Source organism: Vombatus ursinus, unplaced genomic scaffold (assembly GCF_900497805.2).
Source record: "Vombatus ursinus unplaced genomic scaffold, bare-nosed wombat genome assembly UNPS02006874.1, whole genome shotgun sequence".
Taxonomy (NCBI): Eukaryota; Metazoa; Chordata; class Mammalia; order Diprotodontia; family Vombatidae; genus Vombatus; species Vombatus ursinus.
In genome coordinates, this window is record NW_020946652.1 from 11,311,119 (window position 1) to 11,337,766 (window position 26,648).

Consider the following 26,648-nt stretch of genomic DNA (forward strand, 5'->3'; position numbering starts at 1 on the left):
CCATTTGGTATAAAACCCTTCACAGTCTGGCATCCGTGGGGGGGGGGCCCTCTCCTCAAGGCAAATCACCTCCTCTTGTAATCTTCTGATTAAGATCCTGGAGCAGCCAGGCAAGCTCTTGCTGGTTTCTTTGGTTTCTTTTTTTAAAAACAGAGATTTAAATGCTATTCTTATTTATCATTCTTTATGTTACATATTAATTGTAACTTTGGTTGCTTTTTAAACAAAGAAATAAAACAGCTGCAGGTCTGGCTTTATGTGCTTCCCACGGACCAGTTTGGCACTTTCGTCTGTTTTCCGCTCAGTGCCCCATGCTGGAAGGGACTCTTTGTCAGAGGCTCGAGAGCCCAACACACCTCCGTGTGGGGTCTCGGTTGGAAGTCATTCTTGCCACAGCCGGCTGCTGCCATAACCTGGTGGTCACATCCATCAAGCAGAGACTGGGCCGGGCCTGGTGCTGGGGCTCAGTGGAAAAATGAAACCCTCCCTCCCCACCATGAGTTTGCCCCGAGAGAAGGAGTGGGTTGGGGCCAAATTAATGTGCCTCTGACCAGGGTCAGGGCGAGTGATGGGGAGGGGCAGAGCCCCTGGACATTAGGCTCCCCGGCTGGAGCTCTGCTTGGCTTCAGACAGCTCAGCAGGCCAGAGGCCCTGATGGCAATCAGGTTCCTGGACTAGACTGGACTCATGTTTGTTCTTCAGCTTCATCCTGAGATGGTAAGGAGGAGACCCCCACCCCCAGACTCACCCCAGGCATCTATCCTCCATCCCCCCAGTGTTGGTCAGACTTTGTTATGTACAAGCCCCTCCCACTACCCTCCCCTCCCCCATGCTCCCTGTGGACTGTAATCTGGTTTATCTTAAGCTGCTTGGCATGGTGCAACCATACTTTGCACACAGTTGGTATTTAATGAATGCATATGTTTAATTGAATACATTTATTTGGGTGAAATGAGAAAAAGAATGAAGCTTTGGCAAAAGATTTAAAATCAAAAAGTACATGAGAAAATGAGGGTATAATGTTTACTGAGATGCAATGCTGTGCCCAGGGCACATAGTAGGTACTATGTTAGACCTTTTCCAAGGTCATGTGTTTGACCTTGGTTTCTAGATGACAAGACCTTATATAAGCACCCCTCCCCTTCCCCCAGCCTTTTCAGTTTTACCTGAAATACACCTGATCTGTCCCTGACTCTTTTCTGCAGAGAAAGGGCTTACGTTGGTGCTCTTGGGGTAAAGGAGGATGATGCTGAGCATTTTGTCACCGTGTCTCAGGATAGAGGCTGTTTTCTGGCTATTGCCCAGGCCTCCGTCGACGGGCCCTGCTACTGGTCATGGTGCTGGCATCACCAGGCAGAAATGCTCAAATCTCGGGTTGTGGTTCACCAAGCCCCAGGGGTCTGAGGAGCGTGTTCACAAGGCAAGCTGGACCCAGCTGGAGCTTTCACAGACATCAGAGGGGAAGGTCAAGGGTTACCCACCCAAGAACCCTGAGAGCAGAAGGGGCATGGCCTATCAGCACATACTGGAGGGTTTCTGTGGAATTTTAAACTAACCGGGAAATGTTCATCACTGATAAATAGAGTTAACGGAGCTGAGCCCCAAATCCTTTTATCATGAAGCATTTTATCACCTAAATTTCGCTTTTGGAGGGCAAAATTCCAAAAAGCTTCAGCTAAGTACTCGAGACCTGGTATCTCCGGCAGAATATCAGCCCCTGAAATTCTCTGTGGACCTGCTTTCTGAGGTTTTCTGTGGCTTAGCCGAGGGTCTGTGGGGCGATGAGCTCAGCCGTCCTACCACTGCAGCATTAGAATAGTAATGCTTGCTAATCTTATTTTGTGGAAGACAGACAGTACTAAATTAGTTTTCATACAAAGGAATCATGACAGCGATAAGATTCTAAGTCCTGTGCTGTGGACTTTCTTTAAATATTTATCTTCTGAAAGCGACTTAGGTCGCCTGTTCCACCTGGTGGGTGTTTATCTCCCCAGTTTAGAGGCCTGGGTCATGAGAACACAGCTGTAGCCCACGCCGCCCAGGCACTTCAGTTCACCCTGAGAGACCCTCAGTTTCCTCTTTTGTAAAAGGAACAGTTTGGCTTAAATGATCTGCAAAGCCCTTCCAGCTCCGAGGTTATGTGACTCAGCATTGGGTAGTAATAGGCTTAGAGTTTCATTTTGTCTGGGTAGCTGCGTGATTGCAGAATGAAGCTCGGCATTATTGTGATAGAAAATCTGCTTGTCATGTAAGCCCGTCTTAACCTCCCCGCCTTCTCGTGTTCTCAGACTGTAGGCCCCCCCATGTGCTGCTGTCTGACGCCGGCTCTAACCCTAACCCTCGCTGGTCCTCACACGAGACACTCGTCTTTTCTCCAGCTGACCCCCAAGTTCGAGTTCTGTTCCCATCTCTGCCTCCCGGCTTCTCCAGCTAAAACCCTGCCTTCTCCAGGAAGGCTTCCACGGCTCCCTCCTTCTTGATCCTTGTCTCTACTTTATCTTGTCTAGAGCTCGTGTGCATGTTGTCTTTTCCATTAGACTGGGAGCTCCTGCAGAGCGCTTCGCTCGATGCCTGGCGCATAGTAGGTGCCGGGTGAACGTTTATTTCCTGACTGGCTGGCTGCACCTTTGTGCCCTGAGAAGAATGCCTTGGTGTGCGGCACCTGTAGTCCTGTCAAGGCGAGACACTGGATGCCATTGGTCAGAGCGTCTGAAGGATTCTTTCAGTGTTTTTCCTAATGAAGGATTCTAATAGCTATTCAATATACTGAAAAGTATATCATTTAATCTTTTTTTCTTTTAGATAGTATTTTATTTTTTCCAATTAGACAGTTTTAATATTCTTTTTTTTAATAAAATTTTGAATTCCAAATTTTCTCCCTCCCTTCCTTCCTCCTAAGATGGTAAGCAATTTGATATAGGTTATATTTGTGCAATCATGTGAAACATATTTCCATGTTAGTCATGTTATGAAAGAAGAAACAGAACAAAAGAAAAAAAACACAAAGAAAGAGAGAAAGTGAAAATAGTGTGCTTCAGTCTGCATTTAGACTCCATCAGTTCTTTCTGTGGAGGTGGACAGCATTTTTCATCATGAGTCCTTTAGAATGGTCTTGGATCATTGTATTGCTGAGGAGAGCTAAATCAATCATATTTGTATATCATTTAGTCTTGTTGTGTAGAGAATTTACCCCTAATTTGTCATTAAGCATCAGCTAGCACACGTCTTTTAAAAATAATGAATGACCTATGGATAGACTTATTTTGATACGTGTAGTAACTATATGCCGTTTACGGAAAAAAGTAAACAGACTGAGTCAAACCTTGTTACCCTCATAGACTTTCCATGTTACTATCTACATGAACTTGAAAAAGGCCTATGGGAATTCTGACCAGGAAACATACCATGCCTTGGTATCTGGTAACCACAGGGATGAATTCCTGTAAACATTCTCACATGTGCATCTTCATTTTTATCACATCTTTAGACATGGTTTTTGGGATTCTTGCTTCATGCCAATTCAGAGATTAAAATCTCATTCATATTGGTAATCTTTACTTACTTTACTGGTCCCCTGATTATATTATGGTGCTAATGAGGCCAGAATCATAGGTTCTCTTTCTGCATGAGCCAGGACTCTGTCCCTCAGCTTCCCTCTTTACTCTAGACTGCTAGCTTGGAAAATGTCTGTATCACTGGGACCTGTTTCAGGAATTACCCTTTTTTGTCCTTTCTAAAATTCCAGGCTTAATTTAGGTCCATCAGGGGCCCTTGTTGTGGCTACAGTGGGCTCGTAAACAGGATGTGTATATTACTGTATAATGACTCAAATACCTAAATGCCTCTCTTTTCATTACTCGGAGTAGGGGCAGGGATAGGAAACAAAGCTGATCACATCATGTTTTCCTCATTGCCCCAAAATTCAGAACAGCCCTATTAGACCCACATGTCATAGACCAACTCCTTTATGCCTGCTTCCACCAGCATCTCTCCTCGGACGTTAACTTCTAACCATATATGTTGTACCCTACAAATCCCTCATTGGTCAGGAAGCTGAGCCCCAAGGAGCTTATTGACTAGCCAGAGGACAGACATTTAACTCGGGGATCTACAGAATCTTCCAGTTGGGCTCAAAAAGCCAGTGGCCCAACGAAATGGGAGAGGATGTTTGTTTAGACAAAGACTCTTCTGAAAGAGGACTGCGAGGTAATTAGCATGAGTCAGCATGATGTAGCAAACGAGGAAACTTATGTGATCTTGGACTGCAATGAGAGAAGTCACTTCCAGAAATAAGGAGTATCCTGAAAATGCCAATGCTTTCTGCCCCTGGTCAGGCCCTGTCTGGCAAATTGTGTCCAGGGGAGGGTACAGTTGAGGAAGGCCATTGAGAAGCTGGCGAGTTTCCAGAGGAAGGCAGTCTGTGTGGAGTCTGGGCCACATAATGACCAACTAACAGACATGGGCATATTTAGCCTTGAGAGCTGTCTTTAAGTATCTGAGAGATGGCCATGTGGAAGAGGGGTTTGGTTGGTCTGCCTGGCCCCAGAGGGCAGGACCAGGAGTCACGAGGACCAGTTACAAGGAAGCAAATTTAGGCTTGTTCCCTGACAGAGAAAACCAAAACTGGAGAAGCTTCCTAACCGTGAATGTAGGGGTGGGGTCAGGGTTCAGCTTTGGGCAGTGCATCTTCCATAGAGCTGACAACTTGTTATTCCTAACGTAGGTGTTGCCGCGGCTCCCATACTCAAAAGACTCCAGTGGCTCCTTCTTGCTTTTAGAATAAAATAAAAATACTCTGACTAGTAGCTAAAGGTTTCCAGTCTTGCTTCACATCACTTGCCTGGTAGCCGTTCCCTTCATCCTCTGTTTTTTGGTACGTGCTGGGAACACACTCCCTCCCCACATAGATGGCTTAGAATTCCCAGCTGCCACACCCCTTGCATCCTGCTTCCTGACCGCCACCCCCCCCAGCCTTTTAACGTGCCTTTGGGGACAGATGTTGTGGGGATCCTTCCATTGCAACTCTTTGGCCAGGGAGGGAGCACTCGAGGTCTGGCAGGCTTGGAATGCGTGGAATGAGGATGCCATTTCTGAGGTCTTCTTGGTCTTTCTGTCTCTGCTGGGTGCTCTCTAGCCCAGTGAGGTTTTGTGATTGAGGTTGATCCAAGTTTGAGGCAATTAGGGCCAGTCCTGGGGTGCTGGGCAAAGGAATAGAGAAGAAAGGGCAAACCACCAAAGCATTTTGGAGAAACAGAAGACATGTAAGTGACCATCACTTCCTCAGGTCTGGCCTGGAACATAACTGTAATCTCCTTTCTCTCTCCAGTCCCGCCGGCTCAGCTGCCAAAATCATCTTCCTAAAGCGTGGATCTGTGTCTCCCCTACTTGGAAGTCTCCAGCGCTCCCTGGTGGCTCAGGGACAAAAACCAGATTCTTCAGCTGTCACATAAAGCTCTCTGTAATTTAACTTCAGCCTCCCAACCCTTCCACAAACTTTCTGTGCTTGGTGTATATTTATTATGTTAGTGGGTCTCAGATCTAGGGTAGGAAGGTAACTCAGCAGCCATCTCCTTCTGTGCTGTTATTTGACAGATGAGGAAGGGGCAGCCTAGGAAGAGTAAAGAACTTGCCCCAGGTCACACAGGGAGCGCCAGGTATTAGACACGTGTTTAAACCCAGACTCTGCTCTTTTTGTTGTCCTCATGTAGAGTGGAAGCTCCTTGAAGGCTTGCCCTTTGTATCTTTGTGTTCCATGCTCTCTGCTCTTTTCTGGAGATGGCTGCTTAGTTTTACTTCATCCTATATGGTTCCTCCATACTAGAACCCTTTCTGTCTGCTTGCAGTATTTTTTCTTTGATCCGAAAGCTCTGGATTTTGGTGATGATTTTGTCGAAGAGTTTCGTTTCGGAGTTTCTTGCTGGAAGATACTTTCAGATTCTTATTATTTTGGCTTTGCCCTCTTGTTCTGATAGTTCTGAGCAATATTCTTTCATGATTTCTTACAGTATAATAGCTAGACTCCTCCTTTGGGTCATAGCTTTCAGGTTTTCCACTGATTCTGCAATTCTCTGTCCTTGATCAGTTTTCCTGCCCAGTTGTTTTTAATAAGAGTCACCTCACATAGTCTTCTTTTTATCCTTTGTTTTGACTTTGTTTTACTATTCCTCGTTTTCTCATGAAGTCATTGACTTCTGTCTAACGCAGAATCTGCTTTTTCTTACTACGAATTTTCCTTCTATTTCTTCCAAAGCTCACATTTCTTTTCTACTTCTTTCCTCTTGCACTCTCACTTAACTTAAAATATCATTTTTAAACTCTTAAGAAAAAAAAAACACTTTGTTTTATTTCTTCCATGAAATTTATTTGACCTTGATGCCAAGCCAGGCCTTACTTTGAGGCTTGACTCATAGGTGTTTGGGAGTTATTCCGCTCTTCTGGGTTGGTATCTCAGGCCTCCCTTGTGCCATATCAGCTCTTTATCATGGGATTTTCTTTGTTTTTATTTGTGCATTCTTCAAGGGTTCCAGGGAGCTCCAAACTTTCTAATCTGGGGTGTGGACTGATCAGTGCCTCCCTGGACTTTCCAGACTTCAGGGAATCAGACAACTCCACCGCAGACCCGCCTTGGGTGGAATTCCAGGGACAGTTGCCGGCCCTCTCCTCCAGCATGGCACTGCAAGATTCCGCAGGTTCAGAGCCCTAGCTCTGGTCCTGGATTCTGGGCACTGGGGGCCTGGCCTGGTGTGAGCCCAGGGAGCTTTACCTCTGCCGGGCTTGACGCCGGGGCCCAGCAGCTATACCATGGGCACAGGTACTGCCCTGGTCACTGGCCTGTGCGCTTGGGGTACAAAAATGACGTCCTGTGGTTTCTCTTTCACTTTACCCGTAGCTTCTCTGCCTGGCCCCCTTCTCTGATTTTTGTTGGAATAGTTGTCTGGGGCCTGGGCTGGCCTGCCTTCTCCTCCTCTGCCATCCTGGCCGCCTCCTGAGATGGACGAATCAACATGTTACGTAAGGAGGACGGACCGTTCTAATAATGGTGCCATGAGAAAGGAAAGATATCAGTCTTCCTGTGCAGAATGACTGGCATGGAGAAGTTTTACGTGGCTGCGCGTGTGCAACCTATATCTGACTGTTTACTACCTCGGGGTGGGGTGGGGGCGGGGAGGGAAGAAGGAGGAATAAAACGTAAAAAAAAAAAGAGAGAGAGAGAGAAATATGCAGCAACATGCAGAGACCTAGGCAGAGATTCAGATTGAAGGTGCAGTTGAGCAGCACCTTCTGTTTACACACTACCCTGCGGCACTGCAAGAATAGGGACAGAATTGAACAGGGTCCAGCTGGCCTTTTTATAGCCCTTCATGGTTTGCAGAGCAGTCTACTTGTGCTGCCCTGGCTGGGAGGTGGGGATGGGGATTGCCCCCATTTTACAGTTGAGAAAACTGAGGTTGAGACAGTTGAAGTGAGCTGCCAGGGTCCCACAGCCCCCAGTGCCTGAGGGTGGATTTGGAGTTCAGATCTCTCCGAGTTCAGTGCTCAATGCACTCCCTCCCCACCTGCCTGCACAGGGGCTGAGATGCCGGCAGACTTTGTGGTTATTTTGTCAGAGGTGATGTACAGGTTTCCTTTGTAAATAAATTGTAATTGATTTATAGTCTGGTTTTATGAATTGTCTCTTTGAGTGTTTTATTCATGTTTATTGAGATTAGAGTAAAAAAGTTTATTAAAAAAGTAGAGGGCTTAGGACAGAGCTTCGGAGAAGAGGTTAGACATATTTAAGGAGGTAAAGAAACAGCTTGAGTTGGAGAGACAGAAACAGAAAAAGAGAGGAGAGAGAAAGAGGGAAAAGAGAGGTGGGGGGAAAGCAGGGGAAGGGGGAGAGAGAGAAGGAGGGGTGGTTGGTTGGGGGAGAGATCGGGGGGGGGAGGGGGGGGGGGGGAGAGAGAGGAAGGGGGGGGGGGAGAGGGGCGGCAGGTGGCCCGTAAGATGCCCTTGGTTCCTTTCTTCCTGTTCCTCTGGAGTCAGTGACTGTGGGGCTGGCTTCCCTGGGGACTGCTTTGAGGCGCAGCTGGGCTTTAGTGGGTCTGATCCTAACTCCATCCTTTCTTTATCTGTCACTGGGCTGACTGGTCAGGAGCTAGGTCCCTGCATTCTGCAGTGGGAAGGAGACCAAGTTGCCAGACCCGTTACTGGCCACATCCCAGTCTCCTGAGACAGGAGCCAGCTACATGGATGGCCTGGTGGCACCTGCTTTCCACCTGCTCTCCTCCCTCTCCTTTCTATTGCTGTCCAGCCTTCCCTGCTGCTGCCAGTTTTCATCCAAACTGAGCTGATTTGACCTCCTAAATTCCCTAATTCATACCTTCCATTCAGCCCATCCTTTAGGCAGGTGTGACACACCCTGTTTCTGGCCCCTCAACCCCAAAGCCAGCCACAAATCATGTTATAGCCCTCACTGTTCTGGGAAATGCAAAAAAATTACCATCATTTCTAGTGGACTCTGCCCGTTGTCGTAATTATCTGGAAATGTCCAACAAAATCCATGAAATTTGGAAGGAATATTTTATAAGCTCAACCATATCGTTATCTCTTGGGACTCTCAAAATAGTATGACTGAAATAACTTTTTCTCTAGTGACCAGTAAATTTTTCTTCTTAAAAAAAAAAATCCATAATGAGACTGGAAAAGGAAGAATAGAAGAGGGGAAAGTTTTAATTGCTTCCCAAGTGTATTTTGCCAAAGTAATAACAGTTTTTTAATTGGGAAAGAGAACCCACATGCCAGAAACTACTAGTTCATTGAAAGAAAAAACCCATGGACGTGTTTTCCCGCTTCATCTGTTCATTGCTCAGATCAGTCTTTTAAACGGAAGTTTCTATGTGGCTCGCATTTGAGATTTCAAGGATGTTCTATTTTGGTTCTGATGCTTTCTGATTTTATAAATTCTGAATTCTTTAAATTGTTGCAGATTCATCCTGTAAATATTATGTTTAATGTGTGGTTATGTTACAGTCATTTCCCACATCCTTTCACACAGATTCGTGTGTTTGGCGCCTGATCTAAAGAATGCCAGCCTGCCAGGCTGCTCATTCTGGGCCGGGCTGAGCATCTAGGCTGGCTGAGGTGTCTGGGCCAGCATGAGCATCTCAGTTGGGATGGGTGTCACTTCTCTCTTCATCAGTTTGCACACATTTTCCCAGGTTTCTCTGAAACTGTCCCAATCGTCATTTCTTATAATGCAGTAGTATTCCATCCCATACATGTATCATGACTTGTTCAGCCATTCCCCATTTGATGGGACCCCCTCAGGTATTAGAAGACTGTGTTAAAATGACATTAAATAACCAGTGAACGGTTATTAAGCACCTTCTGTATACCTGTACCCGGTGGCAGCCAGGTGAGCAGAGAGAAGGGATATTTGGGGAGATGTGAAGGTAGAAACCATGGCCTTTGGCAGCAGATTGGTTATTTGATGGGGGGTGAGATTGATAAGTTGAGGGCATTAGCTGGGTGGATAGCTTGAACGTGGTGGTGCCGTTGACAATAACTGGGAAGTCTACAGGATGGGAGGGCGTGGGGGGAGGGGAAAGATAATGGGGTCTCTAATCAGTACAACAATATATACTGGAGGGCTGATGGTGACATGTACTGGCCGCCTTGTGCCACAGATGCTGAACTTAATATGGCACCCAAGACCCCCATGTCTGTGTCACTGGGCTGTGTGAATTCTTCTTTTTATTGTTCAGCTGGGGAGGACTGTGGAAGGGAGGGCACATAGATGTCAAATAAATAAATGCATTGTTATTTATTGTAAGAGATAACGAGGTCTGTTTTGGATAAGTTGAGTTCCACAGTGAGCTTGTGTTCTTTTGTTTTGGTTTTCTTTTTTGATTAGCCCTGGGGTTAAGTGACTTACCCAGGGTCACACAGCTAGTAAGTGTTATGTGTCTGAGGCCAGATTTGAACTCAGGTCCTCCTGAATCCACTGCTCCACCTAGCTGCCCCTTCACTATGAGCTTGTGTAGAGATCTTACAGTCACAGAGATGATAATTGAATCTATGGGAGGTAGTGAGCCCTCCAACCTAGACTTCCTCCTTTCTTTTCTTTTTTATTAACTTATTTTGATTTATCAATAATCACTTCCATATGCTTGTGAGTTTTAAATTTTTCTCTCCCTTCCTCCCCAAGACAGCACACAATCTGATATAGGCTATACATATAAATTCCTATTAAACATATTTTCACATTAGTGATGTTGTAAGTACAAATTAAAACCAATAGGTTCCTCCTTTCTTTTCTCAGCCTCTTAAGAATCTTTTACTTTTCTTCAAGGCCCAGTTCTGGTGTCTTCTCCTCTGGGAAGCCTTCCCTGACCCCCTCCTCAATGTCCATAGGCCATCCCTCCCACAGGTTCCAGTACCTCCTTTTCATCTCCGTCCAACTTACAGATTGCACCGGGCCTAGGGTTCCCAAGGCCTCGAGTGCGTGGTGCTTAGAATGGATTTGGATACCAAATACCAGAGGTGGGGGAGGCCCTGGGGGATCCAGAGCCAGCCAGGCCAGGACCGTGGAGAGCAGGCCCTAGGTAGCTCCTTGCATGCTGGGAGCTGGGAGGTCGGGGAGGGAAGGGAGAAACGCCAAAGTGACGGGAGGGACGGTCGTGACAGGTGGATCCAAACTGTACCGACACACCCGGGCTGAAAGAGAGGTGTTCCGGCCTCCCCAGCGACTTCATGCTTTGAAAAAAAGAGCCGTGCAGATGGCAGAAATACCTCATTTTGCAGAGGGATGTGTGTGTGAAGAGGGAACACAATGAAGCATTTCTGGTGGTAAGGTTTAAAAATATCAATTGTCTTGCATGTGACTTTGGAAAAACTTTTGTTTTAAATGTAAAAAAGAATGGAGGTGCGTGAACCGCTCGAATGCTGCCAGCCGAGCTCTGGTGTCTGGCGGGGGCTGTGGACGCGGTGACATCTAATTGCAGAGCGAAGGAGGAGCACCTTGGAGCGGGATTGACTCCTTTGTCTCGCGCCTCTGTTCCCCACTGTCAGCTGTGCACATTTGGCGGCTTTAGCCCGCCTTCGTGCAGCTTTGTTCGGGTGAGGATAACGTGCACTTTGTTCACTAATGCCCCGTTGTGTCACCTGCGTGTTCCCGGGTGGTCAGGCCTCAGCCACCCTGCTTTTGACATTTCTGAGTTTACCAAATAGAAGCTAACAAAAGTTCAGGTTGGTAAAAAGCGTCCTGTTTGTGGTCCACGGCCCGGGGAGCGATAACAAAGGGCTGGCGAGGGCGCCGGGCCTTTTCCGAGAAATCCTTCTTCGTTTTAGCCGACAGGAGGTGCAGCCCTTTTCTCTGCAAGGCACCGGGCTAGGCTAGGCTCAGAAAGGCCGCTGTGACCCGGGCCGGGGGGGTGCTATGGAGGAAGGGCAGAACCAGCCCAGGGGAGAGGCCCGAACCGCTGCTCTGGACATTGGAGGAGGGACCGAGGGAGGCAGGACTCGGGCGGGAGGGGGCAGCTGAGACCTCAGCACAGGCTTGTGGCTGGGAAGATGTCCCTCCCGAGCACGGAGATGGTGGCGTGAGGAGAGAGAGCAGAGGGACCAGAGGATTCCTTCCAGTTGGGTTGGAACCGAATCTCCGAGTTGAAGGCCCCAGGGACCATCAGTTGAGCCCTCTTCCATGTAGCTGACCAGGGCCTTTCTCTTGAAAAGCGGGGATCGTTGGTCAGTGTCTTTTTGTAGCCAGCCTCACTTGGCGTCCTTGCAGCGTCCAGCATCTGCTTCTCCCTTGTCCTGCCCTCAGGGCTGAGCAGAGCAAATCCATTGCCTCCTCCAAATGGCAGCCCCGCCCGCCCCAGGTCCCTGACCCACCCCTTCAATTCTGGGAGACTGGGAGAGCTGGGAGGGGGGGCTCACATCACATCGGAAAGATGAGAGGGTTGGACGGTGTTCCAAGGGCCCGGTCAGCTCCGACGGCTGACTGACGCCCCGTCGAGCGCCGGGGACACACGTCCAGTGTGCGGACGGAGGGGGACGGCCCTCCCCGGGCAGTTCATCATCCCGGGCCACCTCGTACTAACATCCAGACATCCTGACGCCGCGCTTGCTTTCCTCCAGGGAGTCTTGTCTTGCCGGCGGCCTTAGGAGCGTGGCCCTGCTCTCTGTCTGGGCCTCCTCATCCCTCATGGGAAGATGGGAAGAGATCCCAGCTGCCTGACCCCCCTCTTTTCCAGTGTGGCTCTTCGTCCCTCAGGCAGTTGCTTCTGTCCTCTCCCCAGCCCGTGTTTATGGCACTGTGCTGAAGTGGGTTTGAAATTACCCTCTTCCAGGGAAGCTCGTCCTGCTCGCATCTATGTCCAGCACAGCTTCATAAATATTAATGGAATTTAATTAGGATCCTCAGATCTTGGGTTTGGAACCGAAAAGGACCTTGGAGATAGTTCAGTCGAAGCTCCTCACTGTGTGGCACTGATGAGAAAACAGAAGCCGAGGGATAGGAAGGGTCTTGGCCAGGGTCACGAGGCTAGCCAGCTAGCCAGCTAGCCCTGAGGCAGAATTTGAACTCAAGTCTGGGAGTCTATCCGCAATACCCCACTGTTTATGCGTATGAATCCTGCTTTTCAAAGGAGGGTAGGTTTTCACATTCTTTTCATCAGATCATGGATTTTTGAGCTGGAAGGGGCCTTAGAGACCATGTGGCCACATCTATATCATTCAGATCAGTTCATCAACAAGTATTTATTAAATGCCTCCCATGCACCAGGCACTGTGCTACTTGGTGAGGATACAAAAAACCAAAACAAAACAGCCCCTGCCCTCAAGGAGCTTACATTCTGTTGGGGAAATAAGATGGAGAGGGGGGAGAGAGAGAGAGTAGGAAAGGGAGAGGAAGGGAGAGAAAAAAGAGAGAAAGGGAGGGAGGGAGAGAGAGAGACAGAGAGCGAGAGAGACAGAGACAGAGAGCGAGAGAGACAGAGAGAGAGAGAGAGCGGGCTCTTAAACCCTTAGCTCCTCACAATATCTCACCATTCTAACTTCCTTCACACCGGCCACACCTGTAGCAGATGCTGGAGAAGTTGGTTGCACATACGCATTTGGAGCCTAGTACATGGAGATGATAATTAAACCCATGGGGTTGGAAGAGAACCCTGAGGGAGGGAAGGGGGCAGGACCCAGGAGGACGATGCCTTGGGGGACACACAGGATCCCCTGAAGCTGGCTGAGAAGGAGCAGTCAGATGGATTGGAGGAGAACCAGGAGGCAGCACAGGGTGGAAGGAGAGAGTCCGAGCTGGCCAGCTGTGCTGCGAGCTTCAGAAAGCTCAGAGGAACTGAGAATCGAGCAGTTAAAAGTTGGCATTGAGGGAAAGGAAAGGGGTGAGGTCGAAAGAGGAAGAGAGCTGCTGTGGGCTGGTCAGTCAGATCAGGCTGCAGGACCCTTCCCCAAACCAGTCAGGGGAAGTAGTCTCCTGGAAACGCAGCAGGTCCAAAGGACGTTAAGATGCTGAGGTCTCCTCTTGTAGGGTTTGATAGCACACGTCCATGACTCTTCAAGGCAGACCCCATCCTGTCCCCTCCTTAGCAGGCTGCACTGCTTTAATGAGTCACCTCCCCAACTGCCCACTTGCTTTTCCTGATCCCTGTTCAGCTTTCCAAGTGTTCCCTGCTCTGGGAATGGTGTCAGCTCACAGCTGATTGAAGGGTCCAGAGAGGTCAGCAGAAGATGCTGCTAATCTCAGTGTTAGAAGGGACCTCATGGGTTGTCTAGTCAGACCCTCGCCCCAGGGTCGGTGGCCAGCCGCTGTTCTGGCCAGTTCTGGTTATTAGGACGTTTTCCCTTGGGATGAGCCCAGATCAGCCTCAGCACGTGTATTCCATTGCCCCAGATCTGCTCACTGAGCGTCCAGGCGCATCTGAGCCCTTCGCCCTTTGGCTTAGGAGAGACCGTGAAGTGGGCTCCTTTCCCAGGTCCTTGATCGGCTCTTGTCCAGGTGGTGGGAGGGCCCGATGAGAAAATGCACCTACAGAGCTAGACAGATGTCATACAAAAGCCAGTCAATCTCCAGTCTGCTCCCCACCCTGGTCACCCTTCATCACACAGGCTGCATTTTGTCCTGCCCTTCTTAAAACTTGGTCCTGAGCTGGGCTTTGCCAGTCCCCACCCCCAAGGGCTTGTCCTATTGAAAACAGCCTCTGGGTGGCCCCATAGTGCACGACCCCTGGAGTCCTGGAGACTCCTCTTCCTGAGTTCAAATCCAGCCTCAGACCCGTACTAGCTGGGTGACCCTGGGCGAGTCACTTCACCCTGTCTGCCTCAGTTTCCTCATCTGTAAAATGAGCTGGAGAAGGAAGTGGCAAATCAGTCCAGTATCTTTGCCAAGGAAACCCCAAGTGGGGGTCGCAGAGAGTCAGGCACAAGTGAACCGACCAAACAATTAACAAGCAAACCCCCAGACCTCTGCCTGGATCCTGTGACTCCCTTCAGCTGCCGTTCTCTCTCCTTCCTTTCTTTTCCGAGCCTGCCAGGGAGGAGCAGGCACCCCTGGAGGCCACGGTGATTCCACCCCGGCACTCTGCCGCGAGCATGATCGTCCCAGGTCACTGAGGACATGGCTCCCCTGTGTCCTCAGCCTTCCTGGCTTTCCTGCCACAGGCAGTGCGCTCCGGCTTTTCCTTCTTCCCTGGCCACCCAGTTTCTGTGTGGACCTGCTGGGAGGGCCCCTCTTCTCCCTCCTCATTGCACTTTCATGGCTTCTGCCATCTCTGGACTCCCAGCTCCGTTCTCAGCTTTCCAGTAGCCAATGAAGCCCTGGATGACGATGCTGATGAGCTTAAGAAGAGCTGGGGCATTCACGTAGGCTTTCACCTTTGCAGATTCTCCTCTGATTCTTCCAGCAACCTGGGAGGTCAATGCTTTCATGACTCCCGTTCTACATTTGAGGAAACTGAGTCAAACAGGTTAAATGACTTGCCCAAGGTCACACACCTCATAAGTGTCTAAGACAGTATTTGAACTCAAACCTTCTTGACTCGAGTGCCTACACTTTCTCTGGGACGCCCCCAGCTATTAATTGTATGTCCCACCAATATCTCAGATCCAATGTAGTCACAACTGAATTTCAGGAAATAATGTATTATAGCAGGGTTTGTGATGTGCAGCTGCAGCTACATAATGTCACCTCTCTCCCTTGAATAAAACTGTGCTGTCGTGGGGACTGAACTCCAAGTATCTGCAGAGTGACATCATTCATTTGAAAACAGATTGTGATCATATCTAAAATATATAGAGAACTGAGTCAAATTTGTAAGAATACAAGTCATTCCCCAATTGATAAATGGTCAAAGGATATGAACAGACAGTTCTCAGATGAAGAAATTAAAGCCATCTATAGTCATATGAAAAAATGCTCTAAATCACTATTGATTAGAGAAATGCAAATCAAAACAACTCTGAGGTACCACATCACACCTATCAGATTGGCCAACATGACAAAACAGGAAAATAATAAATGTTGGAGAAGATGTGGGAAAATTGTAACACTGATGCATTGTTGGTGGAGTTGTGAACTGATCCAACCATTTTGGAGAGCAATTTCAAACTATGCCTAAAGAGCTATAAAACTGTGCATATCCTTTGACCCAGCAATAGCACTTCTAGGGCTATATCCCAAAGAGATCATGCCAATGGGAAAAGGATACACGTGTTCAAAAATATTTACAGCAGCTCTTTTTGTGGTGGCAGAGAATTGGAAATTGAGGGGATGCCCATCAATTGGGGCATGGCTGAACAAGTTGTGGTATATGAATGTAATGGAATACTATTGTGCTATAAGAAATGATGAGCAAGTAGTCTTTAGAAAAACCTGGAAAGACATATATAGTCTGATGCTGAGTGAAGTGAGCAGAACCAAGAGAACGTTGTGCACAGTAACAGCCACGTTGTGTGATGACTAACTTTGGTAGACTTAGCCCTTCTCAGCAATGTAAGGATCTAAGACATCTCCAAAGGTCTCATGATGGAAAATCCTCTCCACATCTAAAGAAAGAACCATGGAGTCTGAATGCAAACGGAAGCAGACTATTTGCTCTCCTTTTCTTTTGTTGTTTAGTTTTAGTGTTTCATTCTCATGGCTACTCCCATTGGTTCTAATTCTTCTTTACATTTTGACTAAAGTGAAAATATGCTTAATATGAATGTATAAGTACAGCCTATATCAGACTGCGCGCCGTCTTGAGGGGGAGAAGTGGCAGGGGGAGAAAATTTAAAACTCAGAATCTTATGGAAGTGAATGTTGAAAACTAAAAATAATTAATTATAAAAAGAAGGAAAGAAAGAAAGAAAACAGATTGTGAGTTATCACCAAAGTAAAGATTAAGACGACGATTAAGTTTGTCACATGCATGGGTGTGCCTGATGCTTCATAGACCTCTGGAGATGGACCCACGGGAGAAAGTTGGATTCTCTGTCATTTTTTGTGGCTACATTTTACCTTGGTAAGTCATGTCTTTTAAGCAAAAGTAAGGTAATTCAGAATTTTCTCCCCAAAGCAAAATGAATAGTAGAGTTCTTAAACTTCTCCTAGAAGGTAACATGCCTGTTACTACCAGCCGCTCTCTGTGCCCTTGACTGTCTTGGTGTGTGTGTCTGACCCAGCGATAGCTAGGGTTGAGATCGTGAAGCGTCCCTTCCCTGGAGCTGCTGGCCCAGGGCCCCATCCGCTTTCTCTCTCTTGGCCCCACTCTCTTCACTGTTTGCTGCCAGAACAGCCCAGAGTGTTGGCCTGGAGCCCTGGCCTGGTTTGCTGCCCCTGGCAGGGTCCGGACACTCAGGCTTGGGAAGTCTGGAGGTCTGGAAGGACAGGTGGGTCACTGGTTGATTGGTCTTTCTTGGGATGGGGAAAGCAGAGACATCTTAGAGATGTTGAAAGCAAAGCCTGACATCTGATTGTAGTGGGGCTAGGAGAGGGATTTATTTCATGAAGAGCTGCCTTGTGAATGTGGAAGCCTGAGTAAAGAAAGCAGGGAAGCCTGGATGTGTTTGTTGGCAGTCAGGCTTCCTGGAACATAGCCTGCCCAGGGCTGATGAGCCCAGGGGCAGCTCTGGCTCCTGAGAGCCTCGTCCAGCCAGGCCAGTGATGGAGAAGTAACGGTACCGGCCGACATTCCATAGCACCTGCTATAGCTGACAGACTAGGAGTTCTCCTGACCCCAACCCTGTGCCACTACCTCTGCGGCCCGGTCTTCCAAGTGGGAGGCTGGCACTAGCACCGTGCTGCCAACCCCCAGCTAGGAGAGCACCACGTGGGAGGCTGTGCTCTTCCTGGAGAAGACGTAGCTTTGGAAAGTAACGATTACCTTAGGAAAGGGAATCTAGATCTGTGTCTTTAATATCTCTGAGTTACTGTCGATTGCTTCAGTTAATATTGGAGATTTTTGAGACGCTTTTCCCCCATTGGTATTTGCACGATTAAATTGTCCCTGAACATTTCTCTTTGGGCATTTTTGCCTTGATCACAACAAAATTAAACTTAATTAAATCCGAAGGAAGTTGTCATTTGTATCCAAGCCCCTGATTCTGAAAGAGCCTCGTAGTGACTTCAGCAAACTGATGAATTGCTTGAGGGCTTGAGAACATCATGGGATCCTCAGATTTTAGAGAGTGCGGTGGGGGTGCAGGGGTGGGGTGCGGGCCATTGGGGGTGGGCTGAGCACTTTAGTACAACCAGCCCCCCTCCTCCCCTTCCCTTCCCTAGATGTCTCCCCTCTCAACTCGCTTTGCCTCTTCTATGAAGGACCCGCCCAACCTTAGGCCCAGATGGAGCTAGAATTCGACCTTCGTAAGAGTTGCCCATGCACAAGTAGAGAGCAACGTGGGATGCGTTCCAAGCAGGGAGAGAAACCTCGTGAGCCAAGGAATCCAGGCGTATCTGACAGGGGCACATTGCCCAGAGTGCTCGAGTTCACGTCATCGTGGGATCGAGTGGAAGCTAAGGTTAGAGAACAAGGAAGATTAGGGCCAGATGGCAGAGGGCCTTGAATGCCGGTCCAAGGAGTTTGGTGACTGGAGCCAGATGGCAGAGGGCCTTGAATGCTGGTCCAAGGAGTTTGGCGATTGGGGCCAGATGAGAGAAGGACTTGAATGCCAGTCTAAGGAGTTTGGTGATTGGGGCCAGATGAGAAAAGGCCTTGAATGTTGGTCTAAGTAGTTTGGTGAGTGGGGCCAAGGGTTCAGTAAGGGGGAACTTGTATTTGAGGTAGGTTGGTCTGGCAGTCGGGGCAGGGAGGCCTCTCAGGAAGGATGCTTTGGCCATGGTCTTTACAGGAATCATGTTAGCGGAAGCCTTTCCCAACACTGCCTCTTCTAGGGCCTTCCCTCTGTTCATTGTTTCCTGTGTAGCCGGTCTGTAGCATGTGTTTGTGTGTGTGTGTGTGTGTGTGTGTGTGTGTGTGCCTGTTGTCTCTCCCCCTTTAGACTGGGAGCTCCCAGAGGGCAGGGAGCATCTCTTCCCTTTCTTTGCCTGGCACCTAGTAGGTGCTTAGTAAGTGTTTCTTGATTGACTCATCATCCAGGCCTGAGGGCCAGCCTAGGGCAGGACAGTGGAATGAGAAGCAGGTGACCAGGCAGGCGGGGCAGAGTGAACCTCAGGGCTTTGAAACAGGGTGTCCTGGAGGAGGAGGAGGTCATCATGGCCAGAGATGCCATGGCGGGGGTGAGGCAGGAGATGATGCTGAATTTGAGGGGGCCATCTGGGGGGGAGTGTTGGAGAATAACCCCAGGCTCGAGGCTGAAGGCCTGGAGTTGGGGTGCATTCCCCTAGAAGCCTTCTGTGCCTGGCTGAGGTTTAAAAGCAATTGAGTTTTTGCCCTCATCACATCCTACCCTCTATTCATGTGCACGTATTCCAGTAATTAAAGAAATGTTTATTCCATTCAGTTGAATTTTACCAAGTTCTTTCTTCCTATTAGTTTGACACTCAAGGCCCCAGGGAATGAGTGAAACAAAAGTAAGAAAGCAGAGCCCAAGTTAGAAAAGCAAGTGAAGACAGAACTCACACTTCCGGCTCTCACTGGTAATTAAGCAGATCCTCCAGGTCCCCCTGCCTTAAAAATGAACAAAACAAAACTCTCCTTTGTTCAGAATTAGAATAAGTAGAACCGCTGCATTGTAGGCTTGAAAAGGACCACCTCATCAAACCCCTACCCAGAAGAGAATCCCGAGACCGTCTCTGACTAGTGCTTTCCCAGACCTCCCTTTGAAGAGGTCAGGACTTGGAGTCATGAAGACTCAAGTTCAAATCCCGCTTCAGACGACAACAAAAGTAATAATAGCTAGCATTTATATAGTGCACACTGTGTGCCGGGCACTGGGCAAAGCATTTTATAGATTTATTTTAATTGATCCTCAAAACAACCCTGGGAGGTGGGTGCTCTTATTATCCCCATTTTACAGTTGAAGAAACTGAGGTTGGCTGAGGTTAAATGACTTGCCCAAGGTGACACAACTAGTAAGTATTTGTGTGATCCTGAGCAAATCACTTTCCCTCTCTCTCTGTACCTCAGTTTCCTTGCCTGTAAAATGGGGATAATAACAGCACCCATCTTGCAGGTTGTTGTGAGGATCATATGAATGAATGTATGTAAAGCTTTCTGCAAATCTTAAAGCATAACGTAAATGCTTTAATTTTGAGGCAGTTTGGTGGCCCAGTGACTAGGGTACAAGGACTAGACTTGGGAAGTCCTGAGTGCAAATCTGGCTTTAGAAACTCACTAGCAGTGACCCTGGGCAAGTCACTTAACCTCTGTCTGCCTCAGTTTCCTCATCTATAAATAGGGATAATAGTAGCATCGATCTTCAAAGATTACTGTGAAGAAAAAATAAGGTAATAATTGTAATGTGCTTCATATAGTACTTAATCACACACGTGGTGCTTAATAAATGCTTTTTCCCTTGCTCTCCTTCCTTCCCTTCCCCTTTTGTTCCCTTATCTCTAAAATGAGGGGACTGGATTAGAACTGGGGCCTCCCAGTTCTCAGTGAGCATCAGCACATAGTAGGCACTTGAGGAGTACCTACTGGTAGATTAGTGGAGGCCCAAATTTTCTTCTCTGTAAACTGAGGGATGCCTTCCAGCTCCCTGCCTATTGGAGAAATACAACAAAGCTTGCATCAGTAGGATTACTTGTGAAATGGTGAGAATGATGTTCCAGTGGCTTGAGATCCCTCTACTTAATCCCTGACTGAAGAAGCAGGCATATCCAAGAGTACCCTCAGGTCCCAGGACCATAGGCAGGGTGAGCACAGAGACCAGACATGGAGTCACTGCTCTCCACATCAAGGCAGATCAGTGAGCTGCTAATCCTTCTTTCCCTTTCCTAGAGGTATGCAGCAGCACTATGGCAGCAGACAAATGCGGTGGAGAAAATGCAGCTGGGAGCCCGCCTCACAAAAGAGCAGCTCGATGACTTCAGCGAGGAGCAGATCGGCCAGCTGCAGGAGCTGATGCAGGAAGCCACCAAACCCAACCGGCAGTTCAGTGTCAGGGACCCGGCCATGCCCAAGGCCTAGCCTGCCCCACCTGCTGTTGCAAGGGGCGTTCTGGGACCCAGTTGTGGGCAAAGGAGTGAAATGACAAAATCTGTGCACAATAAAAGTTAAGAGCAATTGAAGGTACACCGTTTGCTGGGACTCTTGTGAATGGTGTTGATGAGGACTGGCCAGAGGCATCCTCCCTTGAGATGGCTGCTTGCAGGGGCATGCAGTTAGTGGTTTGGAAAAGTTTTACTCTTAAAATATCGATCTCTTGGCATCCAGACCTCCCCTGGTCCAGAGCAGCCGCCCAGTGTCATGTCTGAAGCCTGTAGAAGATGGGGTCGTTAGCACTCGCCTTTGAGGATCTGCAGTCAGAGCTGTAACCTGGCCGTTTTGTAAAGTTCCAAAAGGTTTCTCTGTTCACCCCCAATGCAGTGTGGTCTGTTACCACGTAAGCAGTGTGAGCTCTTATCTTTTATCTTTCCCGTGGCTCTTCTCTCTGCGTCCTTGTTTCTGTAGAGTTGAGGTGACCAGAGGCTTAAAGGGTCAGAATCAACCTATCATCGATGCTTTGCTGTGCCAAACAAAAGGTTTCCAAATGACTTGCTAACAAAAATGCTGCCTGTTAAATATTTGTGCCTGCCGCAAGTTATCTCATTACTCAGGCTTTGGGGAGAGCTGAACCTGGCTGCTGGTGCCTCTTGCATTTAGACTTTCAACCTGTGTGAAAATAGCCTCTTTAAAACATGCTTTGTAAACCCTAAAGAACATTTTGATTGTGAGATATCATTCTTAGGGTCTGCTGCTTTTAGTGGGAGTGTAGCCCGGTGGAGTGTTGTTGCCGCCTGCGGGCTTCAGGTCCTCTGCAGAAAGAGGGCACCCCCGTGCCATATGGGACTGTGCTCCTGTGGACCGTCAGCCCCCTTCACGCTGCCTCGCAGCACGCGTCCCTTCGTGCCCTTTGTGGTCAGGTGCCAAGAAAGGCAGGATGTCACGGAAGTAAAAATGAATGCTGTGAAATTATAATGACTAAGCTTGGCTCCAAAGAAGTGATTTGAGACTCGTATACTCTCTCTCATACACTGCCACAGTGGAAATCTGTGATAAAGAGAAACTGAGGTAAAAAGTTTCGCACACAATCAATGTATTAGCAAAGCTAACAATTGCCAGGAAGTGAGGTCAGTGGCTCCTCAGGAGCCATAGATGAGCGGCATTTACAGAGCTTATTTTCATAATCATAAAAAAAGGAATGGAAAATTACAGGTTCTTGGGAAACTTGATTGAATTCTGATTGGATGGCGCACAACGCTTGACTTGAGGTTGAGCGAGGTACATCCTGGAGCGATGTGAGACGAGCGAGGCAGTGTGGCCCGTCTGGTTACAGTTTTCCATTGGCCAGTCTTGAAGTCATGGGATTATTGTGCTAGCTCAGCAGGGGTGTTCTTGCCAGAAGCACAGTTGAGAGCGCTGACTGAGCCCACTGCAGAAGGAGACTCGGACCTCTTTGAAATGGGGCAGTGTTCATTCCAGCTCCACTGCTCAACTCTACCACATGAGGAACTTAGTCTCTGATTCCAGTGCTTACATATCTCTTAATCTGAAAGCTGTCCAAGTCTTACCTGTTAAAATAAATCAGCAGGATAATCAATATTGACTTAATTAAGGATTGTCTCTTTCAACACGCCCACCACTTTGCAAAGTTGGGGTAGTATGGGTGTGAAATAGTGTATATCAAATCTGGCGGGTTTTGATGATGATGGTTTTGCTGAATTGTTTTTTTTCCTTTTCTCTTTGTTGTAAGGGGTGGCTCTCTGGGAACAGTTCAGGGAAGGAAACATTGGAAAATGTAAGTGATATAAATGCAAACTATCAATAAAATTATTTTAAAATGAAAAAAAAGAAAAGATGTCATGGAAATAGCCACCACCAGCACCTTGGAATACTGGCTGGTGACCTGGCCCAGACACCGACTGGCTGGCCTGTGGGACTGTGGGCACATCACTGAATCTTGGGCTACCAGGGACCAGGGAGCCAGTATAGTCCAGCCCTGAACAGAACACCGCGCTGCACACCCAACCAATGGCCACCAGCCTCTTCCCAGAGGAGTGTCACGGCTGCGGGGTGGGGGCCCAGAGCCCACTCCTTTGGCCTGGTCCACTCTGGGGTGGCACAGCTGTGGCCCTTATTGGCACGGCTCCATTTGTGAGCCCCCAGCCCCAGCCCCAGCCCCACAGCAGTTACCCAACTGCTCATGCCTGGAGGGCTCAGACTGGGAAATACCAGGGACTGTAGAGTGGTGGGAATGGCGCGGGGCTCTGGACACATCTGGAGAGCTACTTAGGCCCCCAGAGGAGGCCCTGCAGCCGGGCTGATGCCATAGCCCTCCCTGCTGCTGGGCAGGCCTTTCCTTCCTTCCTCTCCCATCAAAGGAGACTATTTGTGAAGCAGCGCATAGTAGGTGCTTAAAAAACTCCTGCTTCCCTGTCCCCTAAGTTGCCATTTCTTCTTTTCCTGAGCCTCCTGTTACGTTCCCCACCTCCCATCGTCTCCCTCGAATGCCTGGATTCCGTCGGGTCAGTGAGGGCCGCCTCCTGAGGGATGCCCATTCTAATCCCCAGAGTTGCTGTTGCTGTTGGGGGCCTAGCGTTCCCAGCGCCAGCTTAGTGCTGCTTGGATTCAGTGGGATCCAGGCTCGGGTAAATTCCCTCAGGTGATCCCGTGTCAGGGACTCAGGCCAGAGAAAAGCCCTTCCAAAAAAAAGGCCCAGGATGAGGAGTCAATACCCTCTCTCCTTGTGAGCTGAGTCACCAGTGAAAAACTACTCCAACTCTCTGATCCTCAGTTTCTTGCTTTGTGAAATGGGGATAATAACCTGTACCATTTACCCATTGGGCAGCTAGGTGGCGCTGCAGTGGAGGGAATGCAAGACCTGGATTCCTATCTGGACTAGACACTTCCTAGCTGTGTGACCCTGGGCAAGCCACTTTACCTATTTGCCTCAGTTTCCTCATCTGTAAAATGGGGGTGATAACAGCACCTACCTCCTCTTGTTGTGTGGATCAAATAAGGTGTAAAATGTAAAATGCTTAGCACAGTGCCTGGCACATAGTAGGTATTATATAAAGTTATTATTTATTATTACTATTATATATAATACCATATATTATATACTATTATATATAATACCATATATTATATACTATTATATATAATATCACATATTATATATTATATGTGATAGCGATAATGTTATTGCTATTAATATTAAGTCATCTCTTAACTGCCAAACCCATTGGCCTTTTCCTAGTCCTTAACCTCCTTGGCCTCTGCACTCTAGCCTTTGACCCTGTCAGTCAGTCACCTTCTTGATACTCGCCCCTCCACAGGTTTTCCTGATTCTTTTTTTTGTTTGTTTTTTGCTCTAGGCAGTGGGGTTAAGTGACTTGCCCAGGGTCACACAGCTAGTAAGTGTTATGTGTCTGAGGCTGGATTTGAACTCAGGTCCTCCTAACTCCAGGGTCAGTGCTGTATCCACTGCACCACCTAGCTGCCCCTGGGTTTTCCTGATTCTGACTGTTGATGGTTCCTTCCCGGGCTCCTCTGTTGGTTCTTCATCTATGTCCTGACCACTTTCTGGCGGTATTCCCAAGGCTTTGTCCTGGTTTCTCTTCTGCCCTGTTACTCCCTATCATCTGCTCCCATGTCTGGCCCTGACCTCTCTCCTGAGCTGCAGCCCCATGTCACCCACATCCCCAGCTGCCTACCAGACAGCATCTCGAGCTCACACGTCCACTGTGCCCCCTTGGACGAGGTCCTCTTGGATGGCATTTCAACTCACACGTCCACTGTGCCCCCTTGGACCAGATCCTGTTGGACAACATTTCAGCTCACATGTCCACTGTGTCCCCTTGGACCAGGTCTTCTTGGATGACATTTCAAGCTCACATGTCCACCATGTTCCTTTGGATGGCATCTTGAGCTCACTCGTCCACTGTGCCCCCTTGGACCAGGTCCTCTTGGATGGCATCTTGAGCTCACATGTCCACTGTGGTCCCTTGGTTGGCAGCCTCTGTCTTTGGAATGTTGTAGTCCTGGGGTTGCCCTGTGCTCCCAGAGTACTTGAATTGCTTCTTTCTGGTGCTCACAGCATATTTTTTCTTTGACTTGGGAACTTTGGGTTTTGACCAACGTTCCTGGGACTCTTCTGTGGAGGTTCCCTTCAGGAGGTAATGGGCAGCTTCTTTCTAGCTTCACTTTGCCCTCTGGGCAGTTTCCTTATATGGCCTCAAGTTTTTTCTTTTCCCCTAAATTATGGTTTTCAGGGAGTCTGGTGATCGTTTAAAAATGATCTCTCCCTGACATGCGTTCAGGTCAGGTTGTCTTTGACATGAAGTAATGGTCCCACTGTACCTGGAGGGGCTGGAGCATCCGGAAATGTCACGTTCGGGTTTGTGTGTGTCCTGATTTATGAGGAGCTTTGATGAGCTGGAAGGTGGCCGAGGGCTCAGGATAGCTTAGCAACTCTCTGTAATTAACCCCTGTCTGCCCTTGGGAGTCTTTGCATAGCTTAGCCTCATCTTAAGGTCTTCTGCAGAGTGACTCGGACAGAAACAGTACAGGATTTATGCTTTGTTGTTCTTCAGTCATTTTTCAGTCAGGTCCGGCTATTCATGACCCCATTTGGGGTTTTCTTGGCAGAGATACTGGAGTGGTTTGCCATTGCCTTCTCCAGCTCATTTTTCAGATAAGGAAACTGAGGCAAACAGGGTGAAGTGACTTGGCCAGGGTCACCCAGCTGGTAAGTGTCTGAGGCTGAATTTGAACTCAGGAAGAGGAGTCTTTCTTACTCCAGCCCAACAGCCGCCTGGCTGTGCTTAGAACAGCCCCTTTCATGGGAAGCATCCCAACCCATCTGGTTGGACAAACAAAATGGCCTGTGAGTTAGGAGCTGAAGTCTGAAGCCTCCACTGCCTCTCAGTGGTAAATGTGAACCCCAGATCACCCAGCCTGCTGCCCCTGCAGTCTGAGTGCTGTCAGTGAATCCTTCTAAATGAAAATCAGAGGCCCGCTCTTCTGCACATCGCCTGCCGCCGTGTCACTCCGGCTTGGAGTCACATTCCCAAGACCGTTTTCTTTCTGTTTCTTCCTATTTCACTGTTCCCACCCACTTTAAAGCAGGGCAGAGGCTGCCTTGTGTTAGGACAAAAGCCAGAAAAGGAGGCATTTCAGCGGCTCTGGTCGTCCAGATGGATGCCAAGCACCAGGGACAGCTGCGAGAGCCTGACTACACACAGCCCGAGGAGGAAAGCATCTATTCATTCCAGCCAGAGTCCAAACTCTGCGAAAACTCAGGTGACTGCAGTGCATTGGCCGAGACGCAGCCATGGGGCCTGAAACAGCTTTATTGACTCTCTTGTCTTGGTCTTCTGGGCTTGCCTTTGCAGACAAATTATGGCCTGAGTTCTTCCCCCCAAAGTGAGAAACACCCTGCAGTCGAGCGGTCCTGGGTGGACTGGCTGAAGCGCGGTCCCAAGACTGCCAGGGGCATCGGCCAGTCAGGAAGCACGCATCAGCCTCTCCCTACAGGACAGACGCCTTCTAGGTGCTGCAGAAACAGACAAAACCAGTCCCTCCAGGAATTCACATGTGACAGAGGAGACCCAGAAACACAGCAAGCGTGTGTGGAAAGACAGAGAGAGGAAACAGATCCTTTGAGACCCCATCCCTTGAAAATGGTGATCAGCCAGAACTTAGAGGCCCAGAATGGAGACTCCCAGTGAGCCCTGAGAAGGGGCAAGTCGAAGAGTAAGTCCTGGGAACAGTTAATAATTAGGTGAAAGAAAAGGATCCCATGAAACCAGATACCAGAGGTACAGCTGAAGCCATCCTTGGGGAAAACCACATCCCTGCAAACACTTTAACAGAGTACAAAGAGTGAATTAATGAACTGAATATGTGTTTTTTAAAGTTAGAAAGCCAACAAACTCACCTAAAATAAGCACAAAAGAGGAGATTTTAAAGATTAGAGGAAAAATAGATAGGTGGGAAACAAACAAACAAAAACCCTCCTGAAATGATAAATAAAACTAAAAGATGTTTTTTGAGAAGGCTAATAAA

At 48.3% G+C, this 26,648-nt stretch overlaps 1 protein-coding gene across 1 annotated transcript in view; it reads left to right on the forward strand.

The window, feature by feature from the left end:
• Window positions 1-22,190, forward strand: part of SDHAF3 (succinate dehydrogenase complex assembly factor 3) — a 37,131-nt gene extending 14,941 nt beyond the window's left edge. The window contains 1 exon segment of the mRNA XM_027848871.1: window positions 20,379-22,190. Within this exon segment, the coding sequence (XP_027704672.1) occupies window positions 20,379-20,567 (189 nt within the window). The 3' untranslated portion in view covers window positions 20,568-22,190.
• Window positions 22,191-26,648: the final 4,458 nt, after the last annotated feature.